The following is an 18,728-nucleotide window of genomic DNA, read 5'->3' as shown; positions in this document are numbered from 1 at the left end:
GTGTTTTGGATTTACGATGAGAAGAATGTTGATAACACTGATGTTTGCAGTTGTTGCTAAGTAATGTTTAGTCTAAAGTCAAGGATTTTTCAGCCTCTCATGCCCAGCCAGCAAGAAGGCTGCAGGGGCACAAGCAGTTGGGAGGGGACACAGCCAGGGCAGCTGACCCAAAGTGGCCAAAGGGGTATTCCAGACCATGTGATGTCATGTCTAGTATATCAACTGGGGGGAGGGAGGGTAGGGGGATCGCCACTCGGGGACTAACTGGGCGTCAGTCAGCAGGTGGTGAGCAATTGCATTGTGCATCACGTGTATATTCCAATCCTTTTATTATTACTATTGTCAGTTTATTAGTGTTATCATTATTATTATCAGTTTCTTCTTTTCTGTTCTATTAAACCATTCTTATCTCAACCCACGAGTTTTCCTTCTTTTCCTGATTCTCTCCCACATCTCACTGGGTGGGTAGGAAGTGAGTGAGTGGCCGTGTGGTGCTTAGTTGTTGGCTGGGGTTAAAGCATGACACCAACCCATTCTATCTTTTGCAGTAAAGCAACAGAATGAGAAAGCCATTGCCTATCACGCACTTACTGAGTGGTTACCACCACTCTCTCCTAAGTCTCCCACTTTACGCTTTCCCTTTCATTTGAAGCTTCTGTTGTGGAGCCAAAGTCCAATTTTGATTTCTGGCAGAGGAAAAAAAATTAATCCTAAACACAATGAAATTCTAAAAAGATACAGTACTAACTTGAAAAGGCAGCTATTTGTTACAGACTAAGATTACAAGTTACTTTTTTTATTTATTACAGTGAATACTTAAAGTTAGGTTGGAATAAATACAAGCTTTTTGTTTTGAAATTTAATTCAGTGGAAGCATGGGTCTAGCAACTCTAGAATAGGCTGGGTTTTGCCAGATACCTACCTCCTGGCATGTCTGAATGTATGTGATTGTTTCTGTGCAGTGTCAAGGCAATTAACTCTTTTCCAAAGCAGAAGTGTTCCCTGTTTTCTTGGGCGAACTTTATGTCACAGACTTGGGATTGTGTCAGTGGAATAGTTGTTTCCTATACAGACCAAGTTTCATGCCTATGATAGAGGGGTGCAAAACCAGAAAAAATGTCTTTCTCTGGGTGATCTTTTCCATTCCAAGATCAGGTCTTTACAAGAAGAAATGTGAACATGAATTTCATAGAATCATAGAATATTTTGGGTTGGAAGGGACCTTCAAAGGTTGTCTAGTCTAACCCCAATTTGATTCAGAAGGCTCCATGAAGACAATATGAAAATTAGCAGACAACTTAGATATGTTACCACATTAAGATGTTTCAGAAGCACTTCAGAACATACCCATTAGTCTTCTGTGTTGAGTGCAGTTTTAGCCATAAGATCATCTGCTTTAATTATTGCCTGATGCAGACGGAGGGAACTGGCTTCTCAAAAACAAATTATAAAAAACCCTATTCTTTGGCACAGGTACAGCATGTAACACTTTCATTTGTGGTCACAATGTGGTTTAGGTTTTTCTCCTCCCTACACACATGGATATCAAGCTGATGCTAACATAACTGTACAATATGTAAGCATTTTCACATACATGTAACAGCAGACATTCTCCTGCACTTCAGTATCTTTCTTGCTACATACTGTGTAACACAAACATTCTAAAGAACAGGAAAATAAACAAGTCAAATGATCATCATTAGTATCAGTACTGTCATAAATCTAACTTTTAAATCATCATATAACTTTTAATCATCACATATTTTCATTTATAGTTACTACACTTGCAGTTATCTACCTTGATCTGAGACTGCTGGTTTACACAGAGAAAGGTCTCCCTCATGTGGAAATCTGCCTACCAGCTGTAAAATAAAAACTGCATTTTGTTTCTTCATAAAGGTTCCATTGCTTAGATTTGCAGATTTATTTTTGGCAAGTATCAATTAGCATATTTTTTACAACATTTTAGTTTATCAGAGCTATCATTACAGTGTGAAAGGAAAAAAACCTTTGATAAGATAGGATCACAAGATCTTAAACATGTTTAAAAAGAAAGCAAAATAATTCCAAATTCAGTCAGAATGTATGGGAAATTAATCTAGGCAAAATTCACAGTTTTTAAGATAATCTTGCATCCCTCAGTTTCCTCAGCTTTCCTTTATAGCTATTCTGAATACTGTTCAAGGTGTTCTCATATGTGATTTTCGCATATTGCCTTTTCATGACCCAGCAGAACTGGGGTCTAAAACTGTAACTATGAGAGTTAGAATTGACTTAATTATGTGGTCTGTTAAACCTACGTAGTTAATATGTTTTGGCTACAAATATTTATGTTTCCTCACATGCATAACTAATGTGGCTCAAAAATAAGTCCTGTCAAATTTTCCAATTCAGACACTAATTAAGCTCCCTTTTTTTCCCAGTTTAAATGCTTTAAAAGAAAAACACATAGAAATAAAGTTTCCACTGAACATTCACAATTGTCATTTTTTTCCCCCTGAAACACATAGACAGATTTGACCCAAAGTGAATGCCTTCTGTTTTCATTTGCTAGAGAAAGAGGAAGTCTTTTGAGTTGACCAGGCACATATTCTTACTTTGTGGTTGAATAAACAAATAAAAAATAACAGCCATGTTTACAGCTATGGTTCAAATGCCTAAAATATATTAGCTAATAATCAAAATTAAAGTTTGTTCATATACATGTTGTAATACCAAAACCAAAGTAGGGTATGATATCTAAAGACAAGGAAAGTGCACTTGGATTAGCAGTTTTATTTGGATGGTGTAGACTTGGCTTGTAAGACTCTCTTTTCCTGATCTTGCAGAAAAAAATGCAAAATAACTCCTCAATTACTTTCACACTCCCACAGCTGAAATCATTAAATCTATGAAGCTTTAATGAAGCACCTCTGCATGCTACACTGTAAAGGAATAGGAAAATCTTGGATTGACTTTTACTATTCCCACCAGACATCTTCTTCCCTTCCTTCCTTATATGTATCTCAAAATACTTCACAAACCAACTGAAACCATTATAATTGCTCAAGTATAACTTTTTGGTGTTGATGTTGATACAGTTTGGAAAACAAAGACCTCATTTGTGATCATCAACAAAAACGTGGTGGAAGAACTGCCAAGGTCATAGACTTTGGCTGGTTTTCCTCAATGAAGGGAAGAAAGTCGTAGCTCAAATGGTAGGTTTGTTTTCTTTTCAATTATCCTGTATAAGTTTATAAATGTTACAAGAATTTAATGGGTATCAGAATGAAGGCTAAAAGTATCACACAAGCATCTCTGCTGTAAAGCTGTCTGGAACAGGTTCTCAGGAAATTTGTCAGGAAGCTAGAACTCAACCCAAACCGTGATGAAATCAAACACACTTCCCCTCCATCAAAGACATTGGTGAGCCGTCAATACAATAGAAGAACACAGAATAATAATGAATCTGTTTCTTTTATTGCTGGTAGTGTCCTTTTTTTCCCCTCCAGTTTTAAAATCTGTTCACAAGACAAAGTTTAAATGCATCTATTAAAAGAGAAACATGGCATCAACTCCCCATACTGATTAGTATTATTTCATAACAATTAAAAAAAATTACCATCCAAATTCCTCAGCTTCTGCACATCTCAGAATTTTTTTCCCTGATGTGTTGAATTTTGCAGTCCTATGCAATTTTAAAAAATGACATTTTTATTTAAACAATTTTAAAAAATCATCAAAAAGTGAACCAGTTTCCCTAGAGTGATATACAGTTATGATGTGAAATACACTGACATTTCTAGCTCATTCCATACTTATATGCCATTACAAAGGAACCACAATTTTACTGAACACATAATCCCTTACTCAATAGGAAAGCTCTCTGGCTTGGTTTACGCTCCAAGAAATTTTGTAGCATATCCATCCCATCCAAAGATCCTCCAGGTTTCAAAATGAGGTTTCTGTATTTCATCCCAGCCTGATAAAAGGTAAAGCAGAATGTTAGCATTTCTTATCTTGCAAACTGCTTCTTTTCTGTAATTGTTGCTTATTTAAAAACCTACTCATGATTAAAACCTTCCCTCCTTCCAGAATTTCTTAATACCAAATCATAATACACCACAAGTATAATTTAGATCTGCTGGAAGAACTCAGGAAAGCAGAAATTTAACCTATTCTCAAAGAAACCATTTTTCTTGTGGTTTTACACTGTTTTGGAAGCTGCAACCACAACTTGTCTGGAAGACATTCTATAAAGCATAACACACACACAACCTCCACATGGTCTTCAGTGATGGATTATCCACATGACTGACTGGCAGGAAAAGGGAACCTAACATCCATTCTCACTTAATTGATGTTTTCTCTTTCTTGAATCTCTGTTTGGAGAACAGAGATGACAGTTCAGAGATATATGTATCACTGAGGAATGACATTGCACATATACACATACGTATAGTAGTATATATAATATATACAAACACATCTAACTCTCTTATTAAAGTATCTTAAAGTAATGAAGACGTCACTCAGGTTTTATCTTCAGGAAGAAACATTACTTCGGAAGGAATGGATTCCTTTAAAAAGAATGAACCAAGCTTCTGAGACAATAGTAAGTAATGAGGACTTTCTTAACAACAAGTCATGTTTTAAAGAACACATCTGGAAAGTTCTGGGCTTCTGAGACATGATTATGAATTAGAAAATATTATTTCACATGCAGATGTCCTAGATGCTTCTGACACTGAAGAAAACAATGTTCTTCCTTTTAGTCACTGTATATACACATATATACTTCCACCCCATGTCAAAGCTATGAGATTACAGGACCACACTGCTTCCTGATAGCTGTACTGCAAAAACAAGCATGACTTAATTGCATTACCAATCTCATTGTCTGAATTACAGCTGGAAAAAACTAAAATGAAAAAAAAAAAAAATTTCACTGAAGCATGGCTTATAATTCACTATTTGTGCTAGTTTCCTGAACATCAGCAGCAAATGAAGATATTATTCCTTGTAGTTTAAAAGCATTATTTGAGTAGACTTGAGTCTTTCTTTCCTGTTGTCTCTCCAGAGCCAGAGCATTGCTCAGTTCTAGGGAGACCAGAGGATATTTCAGATACTGTGCAAGAATTAAGGAGCATGACAGCCAATTAAGTTAGAGTTAAGTGTTTGCTGAAGAGCTTTTATAGATATAGTCTCTGAAACTAGTTTCTATAACTGTTGCTCAAAACAGGAAGGGAGGTTTTATTCTAACAGGAAGAGGTAAGCCAAATTTCTAAAAGCTCTAGTTGTAATACCATAAATATTTTCCTTTCCTGCTGTTCTGAAGAGTAGTCTAAATGTAGATATAATGAAATATGAGTAACTACAAAAATCATATTGGTATCTAGTATTTTTTTATTTTGTTTGTCCCATCCTGTGGAACTCTATTACACTTACATGGAATGCAAATAATGAAAGCAAGTTGAAAGAGAACCAATTTGAGAAGATAGCATTGCTCTGAAGAGAGAGGGAAACTCTCCACAGTTACCCCTGAAGTTATATTAGCATTCAAGCAAAGTGTGTGCGTGCACATATATGCTAGAGAGTGAGTCATACACACAAACACACATATATAATCATTTTTGTTCCTCACTCTTTAGCCTGGATAGCAGGCTTCACATTAAAAGAGGCACTAGTTGCCTTGTAGCTGAACCACAGCAAATATTCACTCCTGGTACAATTCACTTATTTTCAAAGCCTCCTATACACAGACAAAGAAAACAAAAATCCCCACCAAAAAAATCAGAATAAAAGGCACTTTAATCCCTCAGGAAAAGTAAAGGTCACAGAGCAATTCTGGCAAACCATAGCTTAGGGTTTTGACTATACAATCACTCAGAAAAGAGTTTTGAGAGTAGGGAGTAAAGCTAACAGAAGAAAAGTCTGTGATAACACTGGAACGGTGTGCATGTGTCAGAACAAAGAATGGACACAAAGTCCCACAAGTCTGGCACTAGCACCCTTATCCATCTCTCCCAACTGCTAGGAGTTTAAAAAAACCAGCAAGTCAGACCCCTCCCCAAATGCCACTTTTAAGATCCACATGAACAGCATTTTATTAAAAAGTTATTTTCTTCTCTCATTTAACTTGCCATTTCTTCTCTCCTGCTTTTATTTATGAGTGACAACATTGCCATTGAATAAGCAGGTATGCTTATTCTCACATGTACCTGTCATGAATCCCTAGCACTTCAAAGTCAGTCTTGACCTCCAAATCTTTCATCACCTCTCCTCTCAAACTACTCAGTTTGCTGCTTTTCTTCATAAAACCCCTTTGGATTTAATAAAATCCAGTGGCCTAACCACTGTCTCGGTTTTCTAGTCCCTATCCCTGTCTCCTCTTTGGACTCCTCTCTTTGTCCTGCTCAAAGTCTAATCTTGTTTCTCCACCCTCTAGAGGGAGGGACAGTTCTAGAAGTTCTGGTTGCTGTGATAAGGAAAGGGAGGAATGAAGGCAAATTCCAGGAGAGGAACACGGAAGTCAAGCACTTTCTACTCTACCCTCTCCTTTACTTCTCTCTTGTATACATTTACTGAAGGGAAGAACTAGTGCTGGCTGCTGAATCCAGAGTACAGATGAGAGGATCAGGAAAACTGAAAGGTCTTTCCAATGATAGAAATGCAGCATCTCAACTCACAAGTCTAACACTACAATCTCTGAAAAATAAAAAAGATTGCCAGAATTGGCAGGACTACTAACCACATCACTAACTATCCTTTCTTTCCACTGGAGACAGAAGAGGCTGAAGAATTGCACAAGGGTAAAGAAGGCCAGTAAATCTAGAACTTGTCAATGATTTGAACTTCAAAAGCCGCTTGGGAGAAAAACTACAGAGGAAAAAATTGGCAAGTTATGCTGTGCTGTGAAAAAGAAAGCTCAAAATAAATTCAGTTTTCTAAATAATAACTACATAAAAGTATCACACACTTGAGGTACTATTAATAGAAATAGAGCACCATTATCATACAGCTTTCACAGCAGAAGAATATGCATCTGCTTTTGCAATGGAGGAATATTTTTTTTCAGTCTAAAGTTAGAGGAAGGCATTAGTCAATGCAACACAATGTCTTTAAAGTGTCATAATATAATATTAAATATATGACTGTAACAATTATATTAAAATCCAAGTGCTCTTGGAAATTTTAAGATTATTTTCTAAAGTAGTTAAGTTACTTCTATACCTTTTTGTTGTTGATCTGAACTTGACAGGTACAGAAGAAGTACTTGAGATGTTATACCTATGGTTCATGGTTGCAATAAATGTGGTTTCAGAGACAGAGTGCAACAAAAGTCTTCGGTAAAAAGTATTCATCACCTACCTTTGGATTCATTATTCCTTCTTGCTTAAAGCAGCTATAAAAAATGTCCATGGAAAACACTTCACTCCACAGGTATCCATAGTACTGACCATCATAACCACCTGCCAGATGTCCAAAAGTAGCTGGCATGTTTGTTCCTTGAAAAGTAGATTAACATTAATTTATTTAAATCAGATGCAGTTATTTGTTTGATGTATACAGTATTTCAATTTTAATAGTAAATTAATAAGGAATTTATATCAACTACTTTGAAACTTCTAACATAAAGGGTCTAAGTATGCCTCAAAGTATTGGCCGTATTCTGTTGACTACAAAGGAAACTCAATTTCCCATTTTAGACTAGTTGCACATCCAACACAGACGTGACCAAACATCTGAAGTGGTATTCACATCATGTCACCATAAAATACAACCTGCAAAAGGTTAAGTTTTATATTTACCTTAATCTTCCTTCAGAAGAGACGATTAAGATTACCCCAAGTTTCAAAGTAATTATTTTGGCTTCATAAAGTAGATTTTTATAAACAACTCTAGTTTTTTCTATGCCGCGCATTATTGGGAAAGAAAGGCGCGTTTAACGAAACCATTTGGACATGCCCTATAAAAGCTTCATACTGACATACCTGGGGTGGCAGGAATTCCTAGAGTCTCCATACAGTATTTAGCATATTCATCTGCTGGGTCAACAGATGGCTTTGTATGCAGTGCCTGGTCAACTTTGCTCAAAACAATCTGACGGAGGGTTAAAAGGCCTAATTGGGTAAGAACATTTAATCAACTAGCATCAAAGTAGCTGGAGTTTCTTTAGCACCTTTCACTCAAAGATCTGAACATGCATCCTAAACTACTAGAATGTTAATCATGGAAAAAAAATTTGGTGTTATGTCATTTCCATCTGAATTGCTTCAGTTATAAAAAGTTGAGAGACATATTTTTAATAAAGGAATTGTCATTATGACCTCCTTCTTTTCAAACCTCATTTTCCTCACAGATGAAAACCAAAATAAAGCAGGTATTATAAAAGCAACTTTCAGTATATAAAATTATGTTTTCAGCTGTCTTTACTTCCAGTATACCATTTCATTCAGGGCTTGCACAGATGATAGTAAGTATATCTATCCTAAGACACTTCAAAGAACAGCAAGAACTGCTGCTGTGCTGCTGTAAGCCTTTTTTGAAGAAGCTACAAGATATGAACTTTTACTCAGACAAAATGCTTATGTAGCTACAGTGCCTGTACAAGCCAGAAGGACAAGGACTTCTTGTTCAGCATAGGGAAGCAGTATGAAATAAACAGCAGTGGCTTAATGACAAATTGTACCATAAACAGGTAAGACTATGATATTGGGGGAGTCCTGATTACAGGGACAGAGGGCTGAGAGTGACAGAATAACAATGAGATGATAAGTAATGACATGAGATTACAGTCTCAGTTTGGAGATACATGTAAAGTGGTACAAGACGTGGAAGGAGAAGAGAATTGGGACCTTAGTTTGGGAAGGCAGTATATCTGCCGGGAGGGTAGAGAACATGGATTTTAAGTTTCTGGATTGAGAAGTTAAGAGGCTGTTTGAGCAATGCAGGGCTACAACACTTCTGTGTGGGATATGCTCTGTATGTTCAGTAAATTAGCAAACAACTTTCATGTCTGTCAAGTGTCACATGCAAATCAAATGTAGATGATACATGTAGAAAATCTGATATTGCATTCATTCACAGTGCCTGCCCTGGGCTACCAGAAAAAAAAAACAACAGAAAACCCAGGATCTTCCCCACCACCCCCAATTTTAAATAAGAAAAGTTGGTAGGTAAAAAAGTCACATGGAGAGGAATGCAAAGGTATTTTAGTCCTGTGGGTAGCTTGGAAAATCAGAGCTGCTACTGTTCCTGCAAATAGTGGTATCTGTCATCATAGCCTTAATTAGTGGTGGGACCCACACAAATCAACCCAGAAAGACAGTGGTAAGTGTACACACAGAAGAAATGTAATGGGCTTATTATGTTTGTCTTTAATGTTTCCCACCAATTTTTTAAATGATACATTTTTAGAGATATACCTGTATTAGCCAGTCTAGAGGCAGCAAGTTTCTCAAGGAGAGCAACTCCAACGTGGCTCTCATCTTTATAATGTCTTGACATTTGCTGTAGAGGTTCTTTTTCCCACACCCAGTTCTCAAACATTTGTGAAGGTACTTCTACAAAGTCTGTTTCCACGTTAGTTCCACTAAACCTAGCAAAATCAGTCTAAAAGGAAAAGCCATTGTGTTAAACAAAAATAGAAGCCAAGAATTCTAGCAAAATATAAACTTTCACATGTCAGAATTTCAGTGTTAATCACAGCAAAAGGAATCATTTGAACACGTCAATGATAACAACAAAATTCATTTTAAAGAAAGGAGGGCAAAAATTCAGATATAAGACTATCACCAAGCAATGAAATAAAGTACTCAATAGTTATTTACTGCATTCTCTGCTGGTGTGAAACAGTACTTCAGTTTTCTTATTATTATTGATTTTTACCTTTTAGATTATGACAGCAATGAAAATGTTTCCGTGCTGTCTTATGACAATGATATAATTTGTAAATCATTATAAAATCTTGTTATACTACCCCAAACTAAAATAAAGTCCAATTATACACTTACAAAATAGTTGTTGTATTACAGTCTACTGCACCATACAAAGATTTTACTTGACCAACTTATCCTATTAAGCTTTGTCCTAACTGTCTTCATTCTTAAGGCATATGGTTAACATATAGCACAATTTTTTGAGCCGGTAATACATGGCCTGAAATAAATGAATCCTAGCAACTTTATCCATGAAAGGTCTCCAGATCTGACACTCAAATCACTGATAGAAGAATCTTCCTTCTGAAAGCCAAGCACATTAGAGCTTTTTATTTTTTACTTTAGTATTATCAACCACTTCATGTTTTAAAAGCCCCCTCAGATACTAATTTTGAAGAAAATCTTTGTACAGTTAAAAATCTTAATTAAAATATATTCCAAACCCAAAACATTCCTAAAAATAAAGTAACTTTTGAAAGACAGTTGTTCAAATGCCAACAGAAATTATTCTATCTCACTCCACACTTGTCCTGTAATAAGCCTACCTCTTCTCACCAACCCAATTTTCTTACTCTTCCCTTCTCAGCAACATTCTAACAAAACATTTCAAGTGCTAAAAGTAAAAGGGAATTCCCAGTTTCCTAAATGCCCTCTTTAAGAGTTGTAGCTATTTTTAAGTTTCATCCTCCATCAGGGAATAGATGCCCACAGGAGTACTGGCTTTTGAACTTACTTTCTTGCAGGGTTACAAAAAAAAAAAGCATGTATAATATAGGACTTAACATTGAACTGACAGCTAAGTCACATGCATACATCTTCCTCTCGTGTCTTCAGAAGAAGAGCAGAAAAGGAGAAGATATTTGCCTTTATTCACACTTGTGGGTTACTCAAATCCATAGTTGTAGCAAGCTGGCCCTTCTTACTGTACTTGCTGAATAGCAGCTATAAAGAAAAGCTAGGAAGCATCATATGGGAAGAAATGGTGATAGAAGTAACTAGAACAAAAGGCAAGAGGAGGGCAAGGGTTTATGGCCCTCAGATATCCTCATTTACCCATACACAAGTGCACCATGCTAACAAAAAATATTAAGACATTTGGTTCAATAGCTCTCCCTCCCTAACAGCACAAACAGATCTCTTCCCTGCCCTGACACCTCGCTTTCCAGCACACCCCCAGTACATTACAAGGAGTATCAGTTGCCAAAAGCTGACCTTTACCAGCAGCTCCCAGATTCCCACCCAGTCTGATGACCACATACCCTTTAAATGTCAAGTTTTAACATGCTTAAACAAATCATCATATGAAACAAGATAGTGCTTTGTATACACAAGTCCCAGAGGACAGGGTGTTCTTATGTAGGACTAGCAAGTTTTTTGCAGGTGTGCAAATAACAACTTACATAAAATACAACAGCAGCAAGCACTGTAGCTATGCACACGGAAACCACGTCAGCAGTAGGAGAGACAACTGGAAAGCAGGCCTCCCTGACCTGTGGGCAATTCCACAGCAAGTGAAGTACATATGCATTGGAATTGTTGGCTTGGGCTGCCCAGAAGGGGCTCTGCAACACTCAGGCACATCCTCATTGGTTATCAAAACGTTGTGGTCAATTTTGTACGAATGCTGAATGTGTCCCATTTATACACACCTTCTAGGTAGTTTAAAAGAAAGTACAGGTTATATTTCTCAATTTTTGACCTCAGAAACACCTGTTTTATGGTGAAGATGATCAAATAATCATTATATTTTTACCTTCAACATGATGCAAAAATATCTCAGCCAGTCTAGCTACTTGTTCTGAAGTTTGCTTCAACATAATTTGTTTAATTTTGAATTTAGTATACAGATTTCTATGACTTTGTTTCTTTATTCTGCAGTCCTAGCCTCTAGGATCAAGGTCAAGAATTAAAATCTAATATGTGTCATATTTCTCTGATTTTATTATTTGGTACTTGTTTATAAAGAAGATGAAAGCAGTGCTACACAAATTCTGGATTTGAGATAATTAAGCAAAATTTTTGGTGAATGAGTACTGAGACTTGTCTCTCTGAAACGTAAAATTTTCATTAGGTCAATAATAGATTTATCATCCGGCGGAATCAGTTTTACATGTAGGTAAAAACGGAACCAGCAATTTTACAACTTTATTGACATCTTGATGCAAAATCTGCAGACTAGCTTCAATGCTTTCTGGTCATCCTGAGGACCCTGACTGTCAGATAGGAGAGCAGAAAATAAAATAGCTCAGGCAAGACCTGTTTTAGGCTTTTGATGCCAAGAGTGATAGGTCTCAAGAGTACTAAGTGTTAAAAAACTGGAGGTGATCTGGATTCACAAATTATTTGCATTCCCAGGTACAGCAACCTTTTTCTGCTTCTAGTATCTGGCATGCTACTAGAAGTAATAAAAAGCCCTCTGACAGCTGTAACAGAAGCCACTACTGAGCACCTTCTTTACCTTACACATGGATCTATTCACTCATCACAGGTATCTGCATGGTGCAAAGGCAAAAGTATATGTTCATATGAACAGTTTTTTCATAAGAGGGTGTATTCATTGCTGTAGTTTCAAATAAAAGCTAAAAACCCCCAACCTGTCACTTTGAAAAATAACCAAAAAACTGCATAGGTACTTTATTAAAATTAGAAACCACCAAAATAGACTTACACCTTGCTTTGAGACAGTGAAGAAGTCTTACACTGGAATTGAAACGTCACTAACCTGTGCACATATCTGATGCATTACATGACCAAATTCATGAAAGTAAGTCTTTACTTCATCATGTCGCAGCAATGATGGGTGATCTGATGCTGGTTTTGTGAAGTTGGTTACCAGAGCAGCTACAGACATCATTCTGCTGCCATCAGAGAGAAGACAGCCAGGTTGGAGACCAAAGCATGCTGCATGCCCATACTTTCCCTCTCTGCATAAAAAAATATATCAGACACTATCTTCAAACCACAAGTCTGCTCACCAGAATGGCAAAGCCTATTCCAGAACAGGGACAATCAGTCAGATTGATTTTTTATTTTTTATCTGACTCTTTAAAGCTTTACATAAAGAAATTACACCTTTTCATGATTTCTGAGACTCACTAAGTTTAAGATCCTGTTAAGAGCACAAGGGGGAAAAACACCCAGTACTTAACTCACATGATTCACAGCAGCATTTACAAGAATCTGATTTTTACTCAAATACTGAAAGTATATATACTTTAGATGTCAAGTCTATTTTAAACTGCTGCTGTAACAGGAAGGACTAGGTTCTGTCCTCTGAAGCAGAACTTTTTCTTTTATTACAGGAAATAATACAGTTTACTGCATTTTCAGTGTGATGCAAAAGTTTAAAGAAAAATGATTTTGAAATTTTTGCCCTAAACCTGAGTAGTTAACTTGGTAGTTAAGTCAGAATAGTCTTACTAACAAATAGCTTCAGCAATTCACATGATATGCAGAAAGGGGGGAGCAGGCAAACAGGTGAAAAAGATAACTTGTGCCTGTCTTAAAAAGCACAATTTATGTGCTATTGTATTGACTAACCTAATTTTCTTAACCCAGAGAAGCCTTAAATCAGTTTATATTTATAAAAGGTGTCAGCCAATTTATAAACTGCTAAAGAATAATTAAAACCCAAACACAAACAAAATAGTGAGAAACAGTCAAAAAGGACTAGCTAAGAATAAATCTTGTCAAATCAGTCTAGTCTCCTAATCTCTGACAGAACACAGATGATGCTATAAATAGCTACAAAGAGAGATGGAGAGCTACAGACGTCAACCTGTGCTCAACAGGGGTCTATTCTTGGTCCTAATCTATTTGATAGTTTCTTTAGCAGTCTGGACAACAGGGTACAAAGTACACACATAAAGTGTAAAGAACTGGGAGAAACCAGCAACACTTGGCAGGTAGGAATATAATTGATCTGAACAGATCTGAACAGACTGCATAACAGTTCAGCATAAATGAAAAGTAAAACACAGTATTAGAGGAAGGAGAAAAGTTCAGAGAGGCAAAAAATTATGGACAACTGACTAGACAGCAATACTTCAGAAATGAATAAAGTAATAATGCTTCATAAACTGAAGATAAGCAGGAAACACAGTGGTACTGCAAAAAAGAGAAAGAAGCATAAACAGTCTGAAAACAGTCCAGAGGACAACTTCATGAACACAGTAATAGTCTCACCAGTGGGACAAATATTTACTTCCAAATGCATTTAATTTCAACCACACCAGCAACCCACCAAGACCAATTCCATTTTAAACACATAAGTAAAACACTAAGTCATAATTACCTGGGGTAAAGGTCCAGATAGAACTGCCCTAACATTTCTCCTGTTGAATTATCCTTTACTGTATAAAGAGTAACGCTGTCATGCCAAACATGAGCCCTTTCTACTTGTTCAAATACAAGTCCCAGCAGCTTCTGGTAAATATTCAGTAAGCCTTCTGTAACAGCCTCAATTGGGAAGTATTCCTTCAGCTTTTCTTGATCTATGGAGTACTTCAGCTCTTCTGTTTTGTTCATATAGTAATGAAGATCCCATGCATTGATTTTTCCATCATAATCAAAGTTTCTTTCCTTACACTCCTTCTTCTTCAAATCTAAAATGAATTCTCTTTCTTCCTCAACCAATGGCTTTAGCTTCTTACTCAAATCATCTGAAACAAAGATTGCCTTGGAATCAACTTCTGTGTTCCTTACTGTAATGTGTATTCCTATAAAACACACTCACAACTTTAAGCACATGCCCCAAGACTGGATGCTAGAGTTTTCCATTTGTTGACTAACAGCAAGCAAACAGTCTGTTTTCCTGTCTTAGTGAGTTTTAATTGCAAGCATGCTATAAATACAGGAGTCCACATAGGCCTAGCAGTACTGTGAAGGGTTTTGGTAAATTTAGACTTTTTCAAAGACATCAGCAATGGAAAGTAACGCTAGATGCTTTTGCTTGAAGCCTTTGAATTTACCTCATGTAATCTCAGTTCTCTTGACATGTTTCTGCAGAAACAGCCAAAGACTACAACTACTATTAGTTACTGTAAGTGCAACACAAAATTCAAACACTACTTTTTCTTCCAAGACTTTTCAAAACAGATTATTATCTACTTCTAGCTAAAGTCCTATAAAAGAACAAGAGACTAAAAAGTTCTTGCCTATATGATGGCTAGCTTCTAGACTCCCAAAGCCACAGGACATTAATCTCTTATGATCCCTATTTTTTCCAATACCGCTTTTCTTGGACAAGAAAGGGTCATAGCACTATTAATCCAATATATTGAATATAAAATATTTAAGCTTACTGAAACTCCTATGAAGTACATACAGTACTTATTCTCCTGTAAGTATTTCTGGACTACCAGACACTTATTTCTTCCTTAAGAATTCAGGTTAATGTTCACTATTGGTATCTAGAGTGTAAAATTTAGGAATTGCCAGTCCTGTTTCTAGGTAGGCTATAAGGCCCTATATGTATTTACATGACTGAAATACTGTTTGCAGCTCATATAAATTCAGAGTATGTCATAGGGCAGAATGCTTTTCTTCCTAGCCATAAGATCAGCTTATGAACATTGATTTAAAACATGAATATGCAAGAAAAAAGCAGAGCAAAACATACTGTCATGCTTGCAGCCAAGGATATATCAAAAGAATTAAATGAAAGCTGACAATTAATTTGATGAACTTTTTCCTTTGAAACATGATATTTATGCATAGAAAAGTATATGATCTCATACTTTTAAAAGTTAAAGTCACAACAATAACTGCTAAATTATGAGGTGTGTCAGCTTCAGAACATGAAAAAACACAGTATTATATAAGCGCATTTAGAATTACAAGAATAATGGATAGAAAACAGTCCAAACTACTTAAGTACACTTAAAAAAATCAGGTAATTCTAACGTTTAATTATAAATGAAAATTAAGTGTAAGTTCATTGACAAACATATGGATAATTGGTATTGCCAAATATGGAGCTGAGCTCACACCATAACAGGAGAAAGACGACAGAATTACAGTTCAAGGAAGAGGCGCATTTGAACATCTTTATTGATGTATGGACACAAAAGCCCACTACTGTTATTAGTTAATACATGTAATATGATTGGAATAACCAGGGAGCTGCTGAAGTCCTGTGTACAACCCCCATCAGTTAATATTTAAAATAGGGAAACAATAACTAGACATGATTTAGGGTTTAGGAACTAACTACTAGACAATGGGGCTTCATGTTTATGCCAGAAAAGGTACTGGATTGTGATCTGGTCAATAAACCTTGAAGAACCACTTGGAACTACCAAGATTAGGGAAGAAGTAGGTAAAAGGTAATTCCTACAGGGGGAGATCGTGACCACTGACTCATTGACCACCTACTCAAATGATACCACCTACTTAAAAGACGACAGTGAAGGAAGAAGACAGAGTCTGCACACTAATTTACATGAGGGGCAAAGAAGAAAGAGCCAATCATTAAGGAAAATAACAATGAATATGTATCAGTTAAGCGTATAAATATGAGAATTTTTGAGACAAGGGTGTGCTGCCTTGAGACAGGCACCCATTCATGTGCATCAATGAAATTAGTTGGAAAATACCTCGACTCTGTGTTACTGGCTTGCACACCAGGTAAACGAACCCCGTTTGTGGGACAACAGTTTTCTGGCGACCCAGATGGGACTGCGCTGACACCCTTGCCCGGTTTGTCTTGCCGCATCCGACAGGGAGAAGAGACCTGAGTGGACTCCAGCATACGCTGACCTGTTGATCAGGGACTCCATTGGCTCCTCTCCTGTGGTCGGGTGGTAAGCAACACAATGGTGCAATGCTACTGAAAAGAGGTATTTTTTTGAATATGAGAAAAAAGGGGGGAGAGGAAGACTACAGAAAAGCAGTGAGCATTTGGATCCTGCATAAGACATATCAAGGAGGACATGCAGCAGAAGACAAAGGGAGATGTCCCTTGTTTGGTTAGCATTTGGTTAAACTGGATTCTGCATAAGACATATCAAGGAGGATACACAGCAGAAGATGAAGGGAGACGTCCCTCGTAAATTCTTTTCGGTACCAAAATGGGCGCTACTGCTTCCCAGTAAGTACCCTCCTGCTCTCCCTTAGGATGCATCCTAAAGAATTGGAATAAATTTGGTGGGGATGCCCTGACAAGAGATAAATTAAAATGTTATTGAAATCAGTGGTGGCCACAATACCAGTTAGAGGATGGTGAGAAGTGATAAGAAAATGGATCTTTGAAATATAATACAATATTACAATTAATGTTGTTTTGTTGTAAGACTGAAAAATGGGATGAGGTACCTTATGTTGATTTATTCTTTACTTTGAGAAATGATTGGGATGTTTGAAAGAAATGTGGGTTACTACATTCTAAACATCAAATTGCTACATATGCATTGAAAGAAAAAAAAGAAAAAGGAACTAAATATTGTTGTACTGAACGTGGGAGTGGAAAATCTGACACTGTAGAAAATGAAGAGGATGTACAATTACTAGTATCCTCCCCTAAGAATTCAGAGGCAAATAGTTCGAGTGATGAAGAAAGCGATAATATGAGTCCAGTCTCAGGAAGAACAAGACAACAGAAACCTGTAGTGCAGGGTCCCCTTAGACAACTGGTGGGACCAGAAGGAACACCAGTATATGTACACGTACATTTACAACCTCTGATTTATTACATTGGAAGCAGGTGGTTGGATCATATCAAAGCAATCCTGAAGGGATGCATAGTACTATCAAAACTGTGATGATGACTCATAATTGGGGAGATATACAGGCCCTTTTAGAATATTTGTCCACTACTGAAGAAAGAAGAACAGTTTTAGAAAAAGCTGGAGGAGTGACCCAATGGCATGGGGGAGTACCTAATATGAACACTTACCTCTCAAAAGAAGATCCTCATTGGGACCCTAATATGGGGGGAGGAACGGAAAGACTAAGAGAGTACCGAAAATTTGTTTTATATGGAATTGAACACAGTGTACAGGAACCTAAAAATTTATCCAAATTATATGAAGACAGACTAAGGGATAAAGAGACCCCTTCTGCTTTCCATGAGAGATTGTGTGAAGTGGCACAAAAATGGACTGATTTAGATTCAGAAGATCCCAGTAATTTGAAGTTGTTTAATATGTTGTTTATCAGTCAAGCTGTGATAGATATTAGAAAAAAAACCTACAAAAATAGAAGGGGCAGATGGAATGACAATTTCACAGTTATTATCCATTACATATAAAGCATACAGTAATAGAGATGAGGAGGCTGAGAAGGAAAAACAAGGATGGGCCAAAATCCAGACACCCCTACTAGCTGCCCTAAATGATGGGAGAAGTAGAACGCAAGGAAAGGGATGTGGAAAAGGTGGATTTCAAGGAAGGAGAAGAAGACAGGGAAGCTACAATAGAGAAAATTACAACACCCCTTTAGGAGCAAATCAACGTGCATATTGTAGACAGGAGGGACATTGGAAAAAGAAATGTCCTAATCTCTCTATCAGGGAAAGAGGAAAGAAAAGGTGTTGTGGTTTAACCTCAGCCAACAACTAAGCACCACACGGCCACTCACTCACTTCCTACCCACCCAGTGAGATGTGGGAGAGAATCAGGAAAAGAAGGAAAACTTGTGGGTTGAGATAAGAATGGTTTAATAGAACAGAAAAGAAGAAACTGATAATAATAATGATAACACTAATAAACTGACAATAGTAATAATAAAAGGATTGGAATATACACGTGATGCACAATGCAATTGCTCACCACCTGCTGACTGACGCCCAGTTAGTCCCCGAGTGGCGAT

At 36.8% G+C, this 18,728-nt stretch overlaps 1 protein-coding gene across 4 annotated transcripts in view; it reads right to left on the bottom strand.

The window, feature by feature from the left end:
- Positions 1-3,437: 3,437 nt before the first annotated feature.
- NLN (neurolysin) overlaps positions 3,438-18,728 on the bottom strand; it is a 43,573-nt gene continuing 28,282 nt past the window's right edge. For 2 of the 4 annotated variants that reach the window (XM_069776571.1, XM_069776570.1), the window contains exons 8-13: positions 14,215-14,581; positions 12,643-12,844; positions 9,408-9,594; positions 7,974-8,102; positions 7,351-7,487; positions 3,438-3,961 (exon numbers count right to left, since the gene is read on the bottom strand). In XM_069776571.1, coding sequence (XP_069632672.1) covers positions 3,827-3,961; positions 7,351-7,487; positions 7,974-8,102; positions 9,408-9,594; positions 12,643-12,844; positions 14,215-14,581 — 1,157 coding nt within the window. In that variant the 3' untranslated portion in view covers positions 3,438-3,826. The remainder of the gene's footprint in view (positions 3,962-7,350; positions 7,488-7,973; positions 8,103-9,407; positions 9,595-12,642; positions 12,845-14,214; positions 14,582-18,728) is intronic. The other 2 variants (XM_069776572.1, XM_069776573.1) reach the window with 2 other exon arrangements.

Source organism: Haliaeetus albicilla, chromosome Z (genome assembly GCF_947461875.1).
Source record: "Haliaeetus albicilla chromosome Z, bHalAlb1.1, whole genome shotgun sequence".
NCBI classification, from domain to species: Eukaryota; Metazoa; Chordata; class Aves; order Accipitriformes; family Accipitridae; genus Haliaeetus; species Haliaeetus albicilla.
This window is presented reverse-complemented; position numbering and strand designations above follow the sequence as displayed.